Consider the following 20,311-nt stretch of genomic DNA (forward strand, 5'->3'; position numbering starts at 1 on the left):
CTGAGGACTGAAATAAAACCAGAAAATGTGTCAGCCTTGGCTCAGTGGGTAGCACTCTTCCCTGAGGCAGAAGGTCATGGTTTCAAGCCCAACTCCAGAGATTTGAGCACATAATCTAGGCTGACACTTCTTCAGTGCAGTACAGAGGAGACATTAAACAGACCTCAGTCTGCCCTCTCAGGTGGACATAAAAGATTCTAAGGCATTATTCAAAGAGCAGACGGCCGGGACATCGGAAGAACTCCCTTGCTCTTCAAATAGTGATATTGGATCTTTTATGTCCAGATGAGGAACAGACATGGTTTAAAGTCTCATTGGACACTGCAGCACCCCCTCAGTACTGCACTGAAGTGTCAGCCTAGATTATGTGTTCAAGTCTCTGGAATGGGGTCAGAATAATATTACTGAGCCAAGGCGGACACTGCCATTATCTCAAATAGCATTTTTTCAGTTTTAAGAAAAATCCCAGGTTAATACCCAATTTAACATTTTCTTCATGGTTCATTTCTTTCATAAGGTCTTGTTAAATATTTCAAATTATCAATAGCAAGTATTAGAACAACTCCAAGACTTACTTGATTGGTGTGTGTTTAAGAGGGGGATAGTGACAAGTTCATGCACAGTACAAAATATCTCTCTCCACAAATGAACACACAGCACGTCCCTGGCTGCCTTTTTATTTTAAAAAAATGAAGTACGCTAAATTAGTTAAAGCCAGGAAAGATCCATGGAACAAGATAACAAATAGTCAATAAAAAAAGAAAAAAAACATGTTTATTTAATTCAAAGCATCTCATGAAATATAGAATTGAAGAAAAAACTAACTGCCAATGATGGAATGTGGGTTAAAAAGAAATCTGACTACCAAGTCCTCATCTATATTGGGGTTTCGGTGAATACCGAGGGGAGCTTCTGCTTTGATAGGGAGAATAACGACCTCTAGAAAGGGACCGTGATCTTGACCTGCCGTAACTAGAACTTCTGGGCTTGTCTGCACGAACTCGAATATAAGCAGTTTCCCCCTGGAAAAGAAATGGTTGTCGTCAGTACTATGAACAGAACCTGTGGGAAAGGGTTTCAATACAGCATTAAGCAGCTCGTGTCTTAGCGATAACCAATAGTACAACAGGCAGCAGGAACCTGCTGCTTCACGTAGGTTTATTTTATTTAAAAGAAAACAAACTTTTTCTCCCCTCTCATACTGAAGGAGTTGACTTCTGCTGGGTACGGTTCCATGGGCTCCAGACACACCAGGTTGGCATTCACGTCATGTCACGCCAGTGAATGTTGAGTCTATTCAACAATCTGAGGCATCACATTCCAGCCTAAACCCATCTTCACCCAAAGTTCACAATCTGCACTGTCCAGCTAGGATAGTAACCCTGGCTGATCTTTCCCTCCCTAAGCCACACATGTTGAGGCCCACTGTTACAATCTGCTGCCTTGGCCAAGGTCAGGATCTGCTATCTTGGCTCTGTGAGACTCAGTTACATAGCACATTTATCAAATCAACACAAGTCTTTCAAAGTTAGAATAACTTGTAGTTACTTTAAATACACAATGGTTCTAAAAACATGCAGGCTGCAATACCAGTGGTTACAATGAGATCGTACCTGCCGAAGCCCTTTGTGCTCACCCTGCTGGAGTTTGCGGGGTCCAAGGGTGGGTTCCTCATCTGCATGGGCCAGTAGGTGCCCACACTACTCACCATGTGTGCATCTTGGGCACCTGTGTGCCCCTTGTTGCCAGAAACCCCAGCACCTGACTGCCATAGGGGTGGGCACTTAGCAAGATCCCTCAAACACCAATGAGATGAATGTGCAATTAATTTGGTTTTGGTGTTGGCTGAGGGATGAATATCAGCTATGACACTAGGACTCACTGCTTTTCTTCAACAGGGATCTTTAAATCTGACCTGAAAAGGTAGAAAGGGTACTGGTTTAAAGTCTCATCCAAAAGATGGCACCTTTAACCGTGCAGCACCCCTTCAGTACTGACCGAAGTGTTAGATTATGGGCTCGAGGCCTGGAGTGGGGCTTGGACCTCCATATTTTTACTCAGAAGCAAGAATGCTATGTACTTGCTAAGTGGCGTTCCTCTTTTCCTATTAGAAAGGAACTCTGGGGGAACTGGGTGGCAGTGGTTTAGACACTGTCCTTTTATCTCTGGAACCTGGATTGAAATCCAGCGCAGATATATGGGATAATAGTCTTCTGTCTGTGGACTATAAGTGTTGTAGGAAATGAGCTTGGGCATCACAATCCAGTTCCTATTGGTGCAGCCTACAGCGCAAAACTGCACCCAATTTAGCACTAATCCAAAATCTCACTCTGAGGCCACGGGATTGTTGGTGTGTGAAGTGGGAAAAATGTCACGCTGGTGCAGCAGGGGGTGCTCTTCTGAGGTTGGGACTGAGGCATGATGTTGAATACATAGAATTTACAGTATAGAAACAGGCCATTCGGCCCAACTGGTTTGTGCCAGTGTTTATGCTCCACACCATAATACTCCCATCCTATTTCATCTACCCCTATCAGCGTAACATTCTATTCCTTTCTCCCTCATGTACTTATCTAGGTTTCATAGAATCATAGAAATTTACAGCACAGGAGGCCATTCAGCCCATCGTGTCTGTGCCGGCCGAAAAAGAGCTTACCAGCCTAATCCCACTTTAAAGCTCTTGGCCCGTAGCCTGGTAGGTTAAGGCACCACAAGTGCACATCCAAGTACCCTTTAAAGGTGATGAGGGTTTCTGCCTCTACCACCCTTTCAGACAATAAGTTCCGGATCCCCATCACCCTCGGTGAAAAAATTTCTCCTCAACTTCCCTCTAATCCTTCTACCAATCACTTTAAATCCATGCTCGCTGGTTATTGACCTCTCTGCTAAGGGAAATAGGTCCTTCCTATCCACTCCATCGCGGCCCCTCATAATTTTATACACCTCAATTAAATCACCCCTCAGACTCCTGTGTTCCAAAGAAAACAACCCTAGCCTATCCAATCTTTCCTCATAGCTAAAATTCTCCAGTCCTGGCAACATCCTCGTAAATCTCCTCTGTACCTTCTCTAGTGCAATCACATCTTTCCCTGTAAAGTGGTGACCAGAACTGTACTCAGTACTCAAGCTGTGGCCTAACAGTTCTAGCATAACCTACCTGCTCTTACATTCTATGCCTCAGTTAATAAAGGAAAGTATCTCATATGCCGTCTTAACCACCTTATCTACCTGTCTTGCTACCTTCAGGGATCTGTGGACATGCACTCCAAGGTCCCTCTCTTCCTCTACACTCAGTATCCTACCATTTATGTGTATTCCCTTGCCTTGTTTGCTCTTCCCAAATGTATTACCTCATACTTCTCCGGATTGAATTCCATTTGCCACTTTTCTGCCCACCCCATTGATAGCTTCCTGTAGACTACAGCTTCCTTCCCATCAACCACACGGCTAATTTTTGTACCATCTGCAAACTTCTTAATCATGCTCCCTACATATTGATATATACCACAAAAAGCAATGGACCTAGTACTAAGCCCTCCAGATCCCCACTGGAAACAGCCTTCCAGTCACAAAAACATCTGTCAACCATTACCCTTTGCTTCCTGCCACTGAGCCAATTTTGGATCCAACTTGCCACTTTCCCTTGGATCCCACGGGCGTTTACTTTTCTGACCAGTCTGCCATGTGGGACCTTGTCAAAAGCCTTGCTAAAATCCATGTAGACTACATCAAATGAGCCACCCTCATCGACCCTCCTTGTTACCTCCTCAAAAAATTCAATCAAGTTAATCAGGCACGACCTTCCCGTAACAAATCCATGCCTTTCTAAATGACGATTAATACTGACCCTCAGAATTTTTTCCAATAATTTGCCCACTACCGAGGTTAGGCTGACTGGCCTGTAATTACTTGGTCTATCCCTTTCTCCCTTCTTAAACAACGGTACAACGTTAGCAGTCCTCCAGTACCATGCCTGTAGCTAGAGAGGCTTGGACAATGATGGTCAGAGTCTCTGCTATTTCCCCCCTTACTTCTCTTAACAGCCTGAGATACATTTCATCTGGGCCTGGCGTTTTATCTACTTTCAAAGATGTTAAACCCCTTAATATTTCCTCTCTCACTATGTTTATCCCATCCAATGTTTCACACTCCTCCTCCTCCTTAACTACAATGTCTGCATCGTCTCCCTCTTTCATGAAGACAGATGCAAAGTATTCATTAGGAACTGTACCTACGTCTTCCGCCTCCATACACAGGTTACCTTTTTGGTCTCAAATAGGCCCTACTCTTTCCTTAGTTATCCCCTTGTTCTTTGATGTTTTATAAAACATAATTTTCCTTGATTTTACTTGCCAGTATTTTTTCATGCCCTCTCTTTGCTTTCCTAATTTCATTTTTAATTTCACTTCTGCACTTTCTTTACTCCTCTAGACTTTATGCAGTATTGAGCTCTCGGATCTGACATAAGCTTCCCTTTTTTGCCTTATTCTACCCTGTATGCTCCTTGACATCCAGGGGCTCTAGATTTGGGAGTCCCACGCTTTTTCTTTGTGGGAACATATTTGCTCTGAACCCTCACTATCTCCTTCTTGAATGCCTCCCACTGCTCTGACCTTCAAGTAGCTGTTTCCAGTCCACTTTTGCTAAATCACATCTCAGCTTTGTAAAATTGGCCTTTCCCCATTTGAGAACTTTTACTCCTTTTCCATAACTATCCTAAATCTAACTGACATGATCACTACCACAAAAATGCTCTCCCACTTCATTCCCTAAAACTAAGTCCAGAACTGCCCCTCACTTGTTGGGTTTGCTACGTACTGGTTAAAAAAGTTCTCCTGAATGCAATTTAAGAATTCTACCCTCTATACCTTTTACATTGATTCTATCCCAGTTAATATTAGGGTAGTTGCAATCCCCTATCACTGCCCTATTGTTTTTGCACTTCTCAGAAATTTGCCTACATACTTGCTCGTCTATCTCCCTCTGACAGTTTGGGGGTCTATAGTACAATCCCAGCAGTGTGATTGCCCTTTTTTGTTTTTCAATTCCACCCATATGGTCTCATTTGATGATCCTTCTAACATATCATCCCTCCTCTAACTGTTTCTTGAACCAATATTGCGACCCCCTTTTTTTTAACCCCCCTCTCTATCTCGTCTGAAAACCCTGTAACCAAGAATGTTGAGCTGCCAAGAGTGGCAGTAGAGTTACAATTAGACTGTGCATCCCCTCAGCCCTGGAGCTATGGAGGAGAAAACCAGCCATGGTTTCTACTCCTAATCATTATGCAGTGATTCCTGCTGCGTGTGGATGTTTGGTGAGGACAGGATTGGGCTCGACTCCGTCAAATAAACACTCAGGATCCTGGCCCTGGCTCACACACAAAAAAGCCAATTGGACGAGCTAGGAGTGCCCCAGCATGATTAGGAGAGAGGTGGTGACAAATGGGGGAGCGAAAATTGTGCAGTGACTAGTTCTGAATGACCCTGGCAGCAAATGCTGCCGATGAATATGGAATCTGGCTACTACGAAAAATATTGAAGCTCCAAGGTGAAGCATCTCCAATTTCCAGGAAACACCTGAATTACTGTTGTAACATCTGGAGAACAGATTCTCTCACCTTTTCCAACAACTGTGTCTGCACAAGCTAGTCTACATTGGTACAGACATGCAACCATCTGAGGTGCAGTCGGCAGCTACTTGATAAAATGCCACACATCAATTGTACATCACCAGACATACATGATTTATGCACTTTTTGATTCGTCTCAACTCTGCATTTTACTTCAACTACACTATTGAAATATTTCCTTTATTTCCTCACCAATTTTACCACCCCCGCTCCCCCCACCCCCCCCCCCCCCCAAAACCAAGGCACTGATTTACTTTATGGTACAATTCCAACGGAATCAGCTACCTTTGGATAGTGGGTGGGTTTTATCAGGCTACATCCTGTCCTCATCTCCTCTAAAGCCCACATATACCCACTTCCTAACAGGAAACAACAAATTCAGACCAGGAAACGGGAAGTAGAAAAGCAGTCAGTGACTCAGAAAGGCAAAAGAAGCAAAGGTTAAATAGTGTTCAGCACAGGAATTTGACGGGGTTAAAGGGTTTTTACTTCAATGCAAGGAGTATTACAAACAAAGTAGATGAGCTAAGGGCACAGATAGTCACATGGCAGCATGATATCATTTCTATAATGGAAACCCGGCTTGAAGAGGGGGATAATTGGCAGCTCAATATCCCTCGATATAGAGTTTTCAGGCAGGATAGAGTGGGTGATAAAAAAGGAGGGGGGGTAGCATTACTGGTTAAAGAATCAATTACGGTTGTGAGAAGGGATGATATGCTAAATGGATTATCAATCGAGGCCATATGGGTTGAGCTAAGAAATAAAAAAGGGGCCGTCACACTACTAGGAGTGTACTATAGACCCCCGAATAGCGAAAGGGAGATAGAAGAACAAATATGTAGGCAAATTTCTGAGTGCAAAAATAAGAGGGCAATAATAGTAGGGGACTTCAACTACCCTAACATCAGCTGGGATTCAAACAGTGTGAGGGGCACAGAGAGCACAAAATTCATGATCGGTGTCCAGGAGAACTTTTTTAGCCAGTACGTGACAAGCCCAATAAGAGGGGATGCAATTCTAGATTTAGTCCTGGGAAATGAAGATGGGCAAGTGGGTGAAGTGACAGTGGGTGACCATATTGGCGATACTGACTACAATTCAGTTAGTTTTAGCATTGTTATGGAAAAGGGGGGAAGGCAAATTTTACAGAACTAAGAGGTGATTTGGCAGAAGTGGACTGGACACAGCTACTTGAGGAGAAATCAGTGGCAAGCCAGTGGGAGGCACTAAAAAGTGAAATTCTACGGGTACAACGCAGACACATCCCCTCAAAGAGAAAGGGTGGCACTGCCAAATTTAGAGCCCCCTGGTTGTCTAGAAGTATACGGGGCAAGATAAAGCAGAAAAAGAAAGCTTATGACTGTCACAGAAAACTAAATACTGCAGAAAGCCTAGAGGAGTATAGAAAGTACAGGGATGACGTAAAAAAGGAAATAAGGAAAGCAAAGAGAGGGCATGAAAAAATATTAGCTAGTAAGATTAAAGAAAACCCAAAGATGTTTTATCAGTACATTAAGAACAAGAGGATAGCTAAGGAAAAGGTGGGACCTATCAGGGCTGATAAGGGTAACTTGTGTGTAGAAGCAGAGGAAGTGGGTAGGGTTTTAAATGAATATTTTGTCTCCATATTCACAAAGGAAAGGGATGATCCGGACGTAATAGTTAAAGAGGAGAGGTCTGAAATATTGGATACGGTAAACATAACGAGAGAGGAAGTACTAGAGGGACTGGAATCCTTGAAAGTTAATAAGTCACCAGGGCCGGATGGATGTTTCCTAGGCTATTGAAGGAAGCCAGGGAGGAAATACCGGATGCTCTGAGGATCAACGTAGTACTGTTGCTTAAAAAGGGTACGAGGGAAAGGCCGAACAATTATAGGCCGGTCAGTCTTACCTCGATGGTGGGCAAACTATTAGAATCAATACTGAGAGATAGGATAAACTGTCACTTGAAAAGGCATGGTTTAATCAGGGAAAGTCAGCATGGATTTGTTCAGGGAAGGTCATGCCTTACAAATCTGATTGAATTCTTTGAGGGAGTGACAAGGAGGATTGATGAGGGTAGTGCAGTGGATGTTGTCTGCATGGATTTTAGTAAGGCATTTGACAAGGTCCCACATGGCAGACTGGTCAGAAAGGTAAAAGCCCATGGGATACTGGGAAATGTGGCAAATTGGATCAAAAATTGGCTCAGTAACAGGAAACAAAGGGTAAAAGTCGATGGATGTCTTTGCAATTGGAAATACGTTTCAAGTGGTGTGCCACAGGGCTCAGTGTTGGGTCCCTTGCTATTTGTGGTATATATTAATGATTTGGACTTGAATGTAGGGGGCATGATTGGCAAATTTGCAGACGACACAAAAATTGGCCGTGTTGATAGTGAAGAGGATAGCTGTAGACTCCAAGAAGATATCAATGGATTGGTGGAATGGGCGGACAAGTGGCAAATGGAGCTCAACCCGGAGAAGTGTGAGAAAATGCACTTGGGGAGGGCAAACAGTAAAAGGGAATACATAGAAACATAGAAAAATAGGAGCAATAGTAGGCCATTCGGCCCTTCTCCGCCATTCAAAATTATCATGGCTGATCGTCTATCTCAGTACCCTGTTCCCGCTTTTTCCCCCATATCCCTTGATCATTAAGAAATATATCTCTCTCCTTCTTGAATACATCTAATGACTTGGCCTCCACTGCCTTCTGTGGGAGAGAATTCCACAGGTTCACCACCCTCTGAGTGAAGAAATTTCTCCTCATCTCGGTTCTAAATGGCATACCCCGTATCCTGAGACTGTGACCCCTGGTTCTGGACTCCCCAGCCATTGGGAACATCCACCCTGCATCTAGTCTGTCTAGTCCTGTTAGAATTTTGTATGTTTCGATGAGATCACCTTTCATTCTTCTAAACTCTAGTGAATATCGGCCTAGTCGACCCAATCTCTCCTCATACGTCAGTCCTGCCATCCCAGGAATCAGTCTGGTAAACCTTTGTTGCACTCCCTCCATGGCAAGGACATTCTTCCTCAGATAAGGAGACCAAAACTGCACACAATACTCCAGATGTGGTCTCACCAAGGCCCTGTATAACTGCAGTAAGACATCCCTGTTCCTGTACTCAAATCCTCTTGCAATGAAGGCCAACATACCATTCGCCTTCCTAACTGCTTGCTGCACCTGAATGCTCGCTTTCAGCGACTGGTGTACAAGGACATCCAGGTCTCGTTGCACCTCCCCTTTTCCCAATCTATCAGCATTCAGATAATAATCTGCCTTTCTGTTTTTACAACCAAAGTGGATAACCTCACATTTATCCACGTTATACTGATTCTACCATGTCGTTGCCCACTCACCCAACTTGTCTAAATCACATTGGAGCCTCTTTGCATCCTCCTCACAGCTCACATTCCACCCCAGCTTTGTGTCGTCTGCAAACTTGGAAATGTTACAAACGCAGTAAACGGGAATATATTGAAAAGGGGTAGAGGAAGTGAGAGACCTTGGAGTCCATGTACACAGGTCCCTGAAGGTGGCAGTACAGGTAGATAAGGTTGTGAAAAAGGCATACGGAATGCTCTCCGTTATTAGCCGAAGTATAGAATACAAAAGCAGGGATGTAATGATGGAACTGTATAAAACGCTGGTAAGGCCACAGCTGGAGTATTGTGCGCAGTTCTGGTCACCACATTACAGGAAGGACGTAATTGCTCTGGAGAGAAGGCAGAGAAGATTTACAAGAATGTTGCCAGGGCTTCAAAATTGCAGCTACGAGGAGAGATTGGATAGGCTGGGGTTGTTTTCCTTGGAGCAGAGGAGGCTAAGGGGAGAATTGATTGAGGGGCCTAGATAGAGTAGACAGGAAGTACCTGTTTCCCCTAGCAGAGTGTTCAAGAACTAGAGAACATAGATTTAAGCTGAGTGGCGGAAGGATTGGAGGGGACATGAGGAAAAACTTTTTTACTCAGAGGGTGGTAGGTGTGCGGACAACACAGTGTGAACTGCTGAGAGTTTGGTAAGTGTGGGAGTTTAAGGGTTAATCTCTAAAATCTAGTGCATATTGCTTTCAACTGTTTAAGTTCAATTGCTATCAACTGTTTAAGTTCAATTTTAAGGTTTAAATTTTTAAGTTTCTGTCAGGCTTCAGCAGAGAGAGCTGCTGTAGTAAGTTAAATTGGTTAGTTAGATTAAACTGGTACCTGAAGGTGGGGCAGGCCTGACTCATCGGAGTTACAAACTGTAGAAATACAGGGGCCTGTCAGTGCAAACAGCACAGTGTGTGGACAACACAGTGTGAACTGCTGAGAGTTTGGTAAGTGTGGGAGTTGGGGGAAGGAGGTGCTGCTTTGCCTTGCTTTTCCTAACTTTTTCCACAGAGCGGCAGTGGACCTGAGCGTAGAAGACTGAGATTGGGGAATAAAAGCAGCAGCAGACCTGCAACAAGAGACAACTACTGTGCGACGTCACAGGTGAGGCAGGAGGGTCCGAGAGGTAAGCACAGTATAAAAGGAGAGACCTAGAGCGGGAGGAGAGTCTGAGAGTCGAAGGCAAGTCATGGCAGCACAGCTCGCACCCGTGATATGCTCCTCCTGCACTATGTGGGAAGTCATGGACACTACCAGTGTCCCTGGCGACCATGTGTGCAGGAAGTGTGTCCAGCTGCAGCTACTGGTTAACCGTCTTTCGGAGCTGGAGCTGCGGGTGGATTCACTGTGGAGCATCCGCAATGCTGAGACTATCGTGGATAGTACGTTCAGTGAGGTGGTCACACCGCAGGTAAAGATTACGCAGTCAGAAAGGAAATGGGTGACCGCCAGGCAGAGTAAAAGGACTAGGCAGGTAGAGCAGGTGTCCCCTGGGGCCATCTCCCTCTCAAACAGATATTCTGCTTTGGATACTGTTGGGGGAGATGGCTTATCAGGGGAAAGCAGCAAGAGCCAGGTTCGGGGCACTACGGGTGGCTCTGCTGCACAGGAGGGGAGGAAGAAGAGTGGCTCCAGGATGGTATGTTGCCTCCCTGGTGCTAGGGTCAAGGATGTCACTGAGCGGTTGCAGGGCATTCTGGAGGGGGAGGGTGAACAGCCAGAAGTCGTGGTCCATATTGGTACCAACGACATAGGTAAAAAAAGGGATGAGGTCCTGCAAGGTGAATTTAAGGAGTTAGGAGATAAATTAAAAAGCAGGACTTCAAAGGTAGCGATCTCAGGATTACTACCTGTGCCACGTGCTAGTGAGTATAGGAACAGGAGAATAGACAGGATGAATGCGTGGCTGCAGGGATGGTGTAGGAGGGAGGGATTTAGATTCCTGGGATATTGGGACCGGTTCTGGGGAAGGTGGGACCTGTACAAGCGTGACGGGTTACACCCGAGCAGGACCAGGACCAATGTCCTCGCGGGGGTGTTTGCTAGTGCTCTTGGGGAAGGTTTAAACTAGAGTGGCAGGGGGATGGGAACCTGAGCGGGGAGTCAGAAGGGAATAAAGTTGAGAGCAGCAAGAGAGGGGAAGACCCAGGGGAAATCTACAATACAAATAGTACAAACAGTTGTTCAAGAACAAGTGAAAGGGAAAAGTGTAGAGCAGCGGAAAGAAAGTGTACTTTAGGCACGACAGATAAAATAAAAACTAGAAGACGTAAGGCGATTAACCCAGCATCAAAGCTGTGGCAGGGGGTTGGGAACCTGAGCAGGGAGACAGAGGAAAGCGTGTCAGGAAGGGACAGAAGGTATGGAGTAAAAGGTAAAGTGTTAAAAAAGGAAAAAGCAGGAACTAAGTGTCACAAAACATATTTGAAAGTTCTTTATCTGAATGCACGTAGCATTCGTAACAAAATGGACGAGTTAACGGCACAAATAATTAATTAATAATGTCCTAGTTAAGGATCCCCTGGGAATGAGTGACCATAACATGGTTACATTCCATATCCAATTAGAGGGTGAGAAGGTTGGTTCTCAAACAAGCATTCTGAGCTTGAATAAAGGAGACTATGATGGTATGAGAGCGGAATTGATTAAAGTGGACTGGGAAAATAGATTAAAGGGTAAGACGGTACATGAGCAGTGGTGTTCATTTAAGGAGTTATTTTACAACTTTCAAAAAAAAATATTCCACTGAGGAAAAAAGGGTGTAAAAGAAATGACAGCCATCCGTGGCTAAGTAAAGAAATTAAGGATAGTATCCGACTAAAAACAAGGACATATAAGGTAGCCAAACTTAGTGGGAGGATAGAAGATTGGGAAGTCTTCAAAAGACAGCAAAAAGTAACTAAAGGATTGATTAAGAAAGGGAAGATAATGAAAATAAATTAGCAAAAAATATAAAACCAGATAGCAAGAGTTTCTATAGTTATATAAAAAGAAAAAGGGTGGCTAAGGCAAACGTAGGTCCCTTAGAGGATGAGACCGGGAAATTAATGGTGGGAAACATGGAGATGGCAAAAATGCTGAACAAATATTTTGTTTCAGTCTTTACGGTAGAGGACACTAAGAATATCCCAACACTGGACAAACAGGGGTCTCTGGGGGGGGGGGGGGGGGAGCTAAATACAATTAAAATCACAAAGGAATTGGTACTCAGTAAATTAATGGGACTCAAGGCGGATAAATCCCCTGGACCTGATGGCTTACATCCGAGGTTCTTGAGGGAAGTGGCATTAGGGATTGTGGATGCTTTGGTAATAATTTTCCAAAATTCTCTGGACTCGGCAAAGGTCCCGGCAGATTGGAAAACTGCTAATGTAACACCCTTATTTAAAAAGGGTAGTAGGCAGAAGGCTGGAAATTATAGACCAGTTAGCCTAACATCTGTGGTGGGTAAAATTTTGGAGTCTATTATTAAGGAGACAGTAGCGGAACATTTGGATAAACATAATTTAATAGGACAAAGTCAGCATGGCTTTATGAAGGGGAAGTCATGTCTGACAAATTTGCTTGAGTTCTTTGAGGACATAACGTACAGGGTGGATAAAGGGGAACCAGTGGACGTAGTGTATTTAGACTTCCAGAAGGCATTCGACAAGGTGCCACATAAAAGATTATTGCTCAAGATAAAGAATCACTGGATTGGGGGTAATATTCTGGCATGGGTGGAGGATTGGTTATCTAACAGGAAGCAGAGAGTTGGGATAAATGGTTCATTCTCAGACTGGCAACCAGTAGCCAGTGGTGTTCCGCAGGGGTCGGTGCTGGGTCCCCAACTCTTTACAATCTATATTAATAATTTGGAGGAGGGGACCGAGTGTAACATATCAAAGTTTGCAGATGATACAAAGATGGGAGGGAAAGTAGAGAGTGAGGAGGACATAAAAAACCTACAAGGGGATATAGACAGGCTGGGTGAGTGGGCGGAGATTTGGCAGATGCAATACAATATTGGAAAATGTGAGGTTATGCACTTTGGCAGGAAAAATCAGAGAGCAAGTTATTATCTTAATGGCGAGAAACTGGAAAGTACTGCAGTACAAAGGGATCTGGGGGTCCTTGTGCAAGAAAATCAAAAAGTTAGTATGCAGGTGCAGCAGGTGATCAAGAAGGCCAACGGAATGTTGGCTTTTATTGCTAGGGTGATAGAATATAAAAACAGGGAGGTATTGCTGCAGTTATATAAGGTATTGGTGAGACCGCACCTGGAATACTGCATACAGTTTTGGTGTCCATACTTAAGAAAAGATATACTTGCTCTCGAGGCAGTACAAAGAAGGTTCACTCGGTTAATCCCGGGGATGAGGGGGTGGACATATAAGGAGGTTGAGTAGATTGGGACTCTACTCATTGGAGTTCAGAAGAATGAGAGGCGATCTTATTGAAACATTTAAGATTGTGAAGGGGCTTGATCGGGTGGATGCGGTAAGGATGTTCCCAAGGATGGGTGAAACTAGAACGAGGGGGCATAATCTTAGAATAAGGGGCTGCTCTTTCAAAACTGAGATGAGGAGAAACTTCTTCACTCAGAGGGTAGTAGGTCTGCGGAATTTGCTGCCCCAGGAAGCTGTGGAAGCTACATCATTAAATAAATTTAAAACAGAAATAGACAGTTTCCTAGAAGTAAAGGGAATTAGGGGTTACGGGGAGCGGGCAGGAAATTGGACATGAATTTAGATTTGAGGTTAGGATCAGATCAGCCATGATCTTATTGAATGGCCGAGCAGGCTCGAGGGGCCGATTGGCCTACTCCTGCTCCTATTTCTTATGTTCTTACTTGAATGGAATTCGCTGCCCGAATTGGTGGTAGAGGCAAGGACCCTCAACTCTTTTAAAAAGTACCTGGACCTGCAACAAAAGTGTTGTTAAGCTGCAGGACTACGGACCGGGTGCTGGAAGATGGGATTAGAATGGACACCTTGTTGTTCTTCGAGCTGGTGCGGATACGATGTGCCGACTGGCCCCCTTCTGTGCTGTATCTTTTCTATGGTTCTAAGCAGTGATGAGGAATGAGAACTCTGGCCAACATCAGTTCACCCAGCAGAGGTAAAGGATTGAAGCTGGGTGACATTGTCTGTAGGGCTCTATTTCACACCAGGCCCCCAAAGCTCTATGCTTTACTTTATAATCTAATCATAAAGTTAGTTGGTTCTGTTTAAAACCAAGCTCACCAATTAAAGCATTGATGTTGCAACAATTAAAAATATTTTTCAATTGGAAGAGCTGTAGATGGAGGGGAAGGAAGGGCCTGCAGCTCTACTTTTCACAATCGAGTCCAAATAATCACCTGCTCTGAACATAAGAATTTTGGGGAAGTCTGGGGCACCACAGATTTCACTCTTTCCACTCACGTGCACACTTTGGCTGCCACTCAACACCTCAGCCCACAATCTCTCTCGGCCCTTCTATCCTCTCCACCCTCCCCTATGGCCACACCACCTTTTATTTCCCCTCCATCTCCAGCATCAAGCTTCCCATGCATTATTACTTCTCAGCTTATCTACTCTACTGCTGCCATCCCAAGCTGGAATCTCTTGATCGAGCACACAGCTTCCCTCTGCATCTCCCTTTGCATTCTTGATGAGCCCATAAACAGCATCCGTTACTGGTACCTGTTAAGCAGCAACTCCAACTGCCTAAATCTCCAACCAACCCGTCAAGCTCCATGGGGGCCATGAGGCTGTCAGTTCCAAGTCACGCCTTGGCCTTTCCCGCTGCTCCCCAGCATCTTCCTACTCTCTTCCATCCCTCACGCCTTTCATTTAAAGTCCTTATTGTTTACCACGTCCTCAAGCTCCATACCAACTTCCTCCCAGAGATGTCTTCCCTTAGCCTCTGCAAAGAGCAGCTCCTCAGCCGCAGTAATTTAAATCTTCACCTCAACTCCCTAGCCCTATTTCCTCTGAATTCACAATCCTCCTGAATTCTCCAAATCTCACCCTTCACATAAACTCCCCATCCCGTATCCTTGGCCACCCCTCTCTTGGCCTCTTCTACACCCATGGTTTCAATCTCTGACCGTTTCCTTACCTCCCACATTCCTCTACCCTGCTCCAATCCATACTTTAACCATCTAATGGAAAAACTCTCCCCCAAGATCCTTACAACCTCAATCTCAAATTCCCAAATGCACCAACATTGGTCCTCCATTTGCCATGACCCCTCCTCGACGCCTCTCAATTTGCTTAACCATACTCTCAACCTCTATCTTTAATCCCACTAAAACAATCAGTATCTTCCACCACTGCTGTTCTCCTGGCAAGTCCTCCATCTTCGCTCACTTAAGTCTGAGGGCTATGAACTTGTGCATAACTGGTGCAAAACTGCCTAGTCATTGATTGCCAGACACGGCTTGACCATGCTTGTTTTCCTCAACCAAAACCACCGATTACTCTAGGAGTATTCTGAAGGGCAGGGATAACCCCATGAAACTTATCTCGTCGAAGAGACCCACCCTGCTCCCTCAATACTGTCCCCAATCAACCTCTGATCAAATCTCTCTTTTGTGGCCCCCATACTAGCTGATATTATCAATAGATACCTTTCCTCAGACGGTCCATTTTACCTTCAAAATTGGCATCATCCTCCTCCTCAAAATCATACAATATGTTTGAAAGGTGAAGCAATATTGAATGTGTTACGGATACCCAAGCCACATTGATCATCATTTACTTCCCTCCTCCCCTAAAGTTACATATTCAAGCTGGTGTAGTGGTCCATGGGCACTGGTGCATCACCCATGTTGAACACTAATCATAAATGGGTCTAGTTTGTGTTGGCAGGGCTCTTTGATAGTGGGGGAAATCACAGTCAAACCAATCCTGCCTTCACCCAACATCCATGCCGTGGAAACTAAATAGCAAACACGAGCGCAGCCCTGGCTGATTTACCCCTCCATTCCTAACTCAGGAGCACTGAAGCCCAATATACCAACTTTACTGCTAATTTAGCTGAGATCAGCTAACTCAACACAGACCAGGGATCGAACCTGAATCCTTCTGATACGTAGCACTCAAGTTACACACTGGTCACTGCATTTACCAACCGAGCTGCCAGGACGCGGCATCACTAATGTCTGAACAGCCCAATGTTTCAAAACTTTGATTACATTTTCCTAACAAACATCCACAGCTAAAATGAACTAACCTCGTGAGAGCGAAATTTAGTATCATCGAGCTTCCGCACTGCGTAATCCATATCCTCCTTGCGGAGGAATTCCACTACTCCTGCACCTTCGCCCAAAACATCTGCATAGCAAACATCACCGGCCTCTCGCATGTGATCCTTCAAATCCTGCCAGCTGCCGGAGGGAGGAAGTCCTACACAGGAAAAGATTTTGGAAGAGTTAACCCCAAGGACTGAAATAGGGTGTGCCACGTGCACACGGATCAGAGTAAGTTTAATTCAGAAGATTGCAAAAGTGAAGAAAAAACAATGTTTCACTTCACACCAATGATTTTTTTTTACAAGTTCACAGAATAATTATGGATGAGGGAGGCCATTAAGACCCTCTTAGAAAAACGCATGGCATCCAACCGTCTCTTAAATGACTCATCCTGTTCACTGTAGTCAAATTACTTCCTCCAGAAGTGTCAGCATTGACTGCTCAAGCAACAGATTCAATCACATTTTAAGTGCTAGTTTGGGATGGGACTTAATAAAGTATCTGTATCTTCACCCACAGAAAATATATTTGAAATATGTAGGGCGAGTGATTTGGCACAGCATGTTCTATAACATGTCCCGTGTAATGTGATTTGCTGTCTGAGCACCTCAATTTTGCATTACGAGTTCCAGGGGTTGCGAAAATGCCGATTTCTGAACAGATCGGAGTGATAACAATCAGTTGCCCTCGCAGTATGCCATAAAGATCACGAAATTCACTTCCATAATCCGTTTTTTAACCTTTTAGTTCCTTTTTTGAGAATTGCAAAACCTGGAATGAAGGATTAAATGCAACAAAAGTCTCAATATTTCAAGAGGGTAACAATGTGGAGCAAAACACGTTGTGAAAGAGACCCAAGTACCCACTGGGTTGAACTCCGGTAGGACTGAATAGAGGCTGCTGAAACATTAAATCAGGAAAAATTACTGATCAATGTCCAGTAAAATTAAGCAGCATCTTTGAAGAATCAATCCAGAAGGAATTTGTTCTGTCCCAGCACTTTTCTAGATCACTGTGATGGAAAACATTTGGGCCTCAGGTGCATGTTCTCTCCATAAAATCTGAAGCAGCAGTCAAGGAGAATCAATTAGCAGAGTTAGAAGAAATGCTAGAAATCAGAGATAAAAACAGCAAAACACAGCATGTCAGTCAGCATATGAAGTAGAAAAAGAATGAGTTTGTAGAACAGTTTCAGGTCAAACATTAACTTGTCTTTTTCTCTTGAAAATGCTGACTGATCCAATGTATATTTTCCAGCATTTTCTGTTTTTACTCCAAGCAATCAGTGCCATCTCTTGAAGAATGGAAATGATATGACAAAACACTAATATGCTTGCCTCATTAGTGGTGTTACAATTGGCTCCAGCACCCTCAGACTAGAGAGGAGAAAATTCAGTCAGTGTTCCCATTCTTGATCAGCATCCAGTGATCCCTACAGCAAAGTGCCCGTGTGTGGACATTAGATAAGGACTGAATGGGGCTTAGCTGTGATGGCCCCTACCCAGAGTCATATAGCTTGCTGTCTAGGCTCAAAAATGAGTAACAGCCATTTCAGTGAGGTATTGGAGGATCCCTTTGGAACCACAGCCTTGCAAGTCGCCAATGCTTGAGGGGTGGCGGGGGAAGAAGAGGGGAGAAAATTGGCAGAGAAAAATGGAAAAGAGAAACCAAAAAAAGGAAACTTTTCTAGTGGTGCTGGTTAGCAATTTTCAAACCAGACATTTTAGATCACACTTAAGGTATGTGCATGATTTTAAAATAATACTACGGTGACCAACTCATTAAAAAAAAGTTCTGTGTTGCTGATGATTTCCAGGGAAAACGGCAATAATGCACTTGTTATACTGTGCATTTCTAGTTTAGAAGCGGGAAAAGGGTCAGTACATAAATCCGTGTACGAAGCTGCATGCGACAATGATCTTCATCCATAAACAAATAAAGTTGCTGGATACCAGGATCGTCCAAAGCTTTTTGTCCAAACTTAGGTCATGGTGCATACATGGTTCCTTGCAGTCCAATATAAAGTTTAAATGAATATTCCCATTAACTTGCTGGGATATTAACAGATGTTGATGTTTTCCTTTAGGATTTACCTACAAACGAGGCAACAGCTCTTTCCAAGCATCCAAGATCACAAAATTTAAACAGTATGGAATATGTAAGAGTAAACAGAAAGCGAGTTGCTTGGGCTTTGTGGGTCGGATTTTCAGGGTTTGTGGGCCGTCATAGACACCCCAGCTTTACAAGGACATTCTACACTAAACGGTTTTCCAACTCTACTCAGGTTTTTAAACAAAAACATTGGCTGTCAAACATGAAACGGAAACAAAAACGCACCGGAGACAATGACCCTGAAATCTGATCTGCGGGCAGGTGGTCCTGGTCTTCCTCTAGATCCACCGCCGACTCCGCCAACTCCTCTGCCTCTCTGGAACTCCACCCGTAAACGATAGACTCCATAATCATAACCATTTCTTCCATAGACTGCGTCTTGTGCATCTCTGCCAATGCAAGGGGGGAGGAAGAAGTTAAGCCACAATTTTCCATCTATTTGGAAATTTCTTCCTTATGTGTAACGTAAGGAAAGATCCAGTCAATGTTGCCACCAATAGGAGTTCTATAATTGATCTATTTATTTCAGATGCTTCATAGGATTCCCAGCTGAGATGTACATGGATGGTCCTCTTGGTTGAACAGTGTCACCACAAGCTACAAAAAGTATACAGGCAAATGAACAGAAAACCAAGATTGTAGCTGGAACAAGAGAGAATATGGACATTTATTAATTAAAAACAGGTTATGTTCAAGACTGGAGAGGGCCCTTCGGTGCTTTACAGAGCGAGGGCAACCTTTCTAATAAGCAACAGCACAGATGAGTTTCCTACAGTAATACAATTACATTATTTGTCCTCTGATTTCAAAGCTGCCCAGTGACAACAGTATGGAGGCTGTAAATGCACAATCCATAGATTTCAGCAAAGTCTAATGGCAACTGTGTGGAATTTTCATACTATATCAAATTGAACTGTTAAAAAAAAGTACAATTATAGATTTGACCTTCCAAACTCGGGTTGTGTCTAGAGAAATTATTTTGAGCTGTAAAAACACCAGGGCGAAGTACTGCTAGTTGTAGGTACGTCACTGGGGATGGTAGCATGCTGAGTGGTCAATTGAGTGTACTACCCAACATTAATGCGCACTGGCACAATTGTGATTTTTTTTTGCTATACATATTGGCACTAATACAATAAATAAACATGGGTACAATACTGTAGCTTCGAATTACAACTATCACTATTTACCAGCTAATCTCTAATATATTTTTTGGGTTGTTCGAAATCAAGGTATCCCAACACGTGGAACCCAATGCAGCTGAAAATAAGGCTTGGCCATTTACCACAGAAGACAAAAGTCATTCAAACCATGGCCACAATCCGCACTGTCCTTACAGCACGACTGGAATAAAATGTATTTAACCATATGCATGACTGAATGCAATTTAGCTGCATCTCAGTGGGATTTTTTTTTAAGTCTGCAAGCAAATGCTGGAAATCTGAAATAAAAACAAGTGCTAGAATACACAGCAGATTCCTCAGCATCAGAAGAGAGAAAATATGGGTAATGTTTCAGGTAGCGAACCTTTGTCAGTTCTTAACTGTGTCTTTTCTCTTTTCAGATGGGGTTGGAACTGTGTATTTCCAGGTTTTTTTTATTTTTATTCAGCTATAGAGTCTGCATTCATGTTACTACACTTCCTCATCAACAGCTCCAAACACGGTAAATTTTATATAGTACACAACACAGATTGTTTATATTCCCAATTCCGTGATTCATCGGTTCTGTCACAAAAATAGTTCATTTTAACACAACAGCCCAACTGCTAAATGCAGCAACAGGGAAACAGCTTTACGTTTCACAGCCTACCAAATTTTTAGCTGAAGCCAGGTTACAGTAGCAATATATATTTATATTGTTTTCTTAGTATTTGCAATACCAGAGCCAGAGCTAGAAAAGTACACAAGCACTGTGGCTTGTATTCTGGTGTCAGTATTTAACCCCATTTCCACTCACTTTAGAGAAATCGCATCGCACCCCCACCCAC

General features: G+C 43.7%; 1 protein-coding gene and 1 long non-coding RNA gene across 3 annotated transcripts in view; one reads left to right on the forward strand and one right to left on the reverse strand.

Annotated features, from left to right (window-relative positions):
• Positions 1–756: 756 nt before the first annotated feature.
• Positions 757–20,311, reverse strand: part of LOC137342034 (serine/arginine-rich splicing factor 1B-like) — a 29,050-nt gene continuing 9,495 nt past the window's right edge. For both annotated transcript variants that reach the window (XM_068005641.1, XM_068005642.1), the window contains exons 3-5: positions 18,547–18,710; positions 16,191–16,363; positions 757–1,022 (exon numbers count right to left, since the gene is read on the reverse strand). In XM_068005641.1, the coding sequence (XP_067861742.1) occupies positions 873–1,022; positions 16,191–16,363; positions 18,547–18,710 (487 nt within the window). In that variant the 3' untranslated portion in view covers positions 757–872. The remainder of the gene's footprint in view (positions 1,023–16,190; positions 16,364–18,546; positions 18,711–20,311) is intronic.
• Positions 13,077–19,483, forward strand: LOC137342036 (uncharacterized). Its single transcript, XR_010967185.1, has 2 exons — positions 13,077–16,437; positions 18,296–19,483. It is a non-coding gene; the product is annotated as an uncharacterized lncRNA (long non-coding RNA).

The sequence above is a fragment of the Heptranchias perlo genome, chromosome 25 (genome assembly GCF_035084215.1).
Source record: "Heptranchias perlo isolate sHepPer1 chromosome 25, sHepPer1.hap1, whole genome shotgun sequence".
Taxonomy (NCBI): domain Eukaryota; kingdom Metazoa; phylum Chordata; class Chondrichthyes; order Hexanchiformes; family Hexanchidae; genus Heptranchias; species Heptranchias perlo.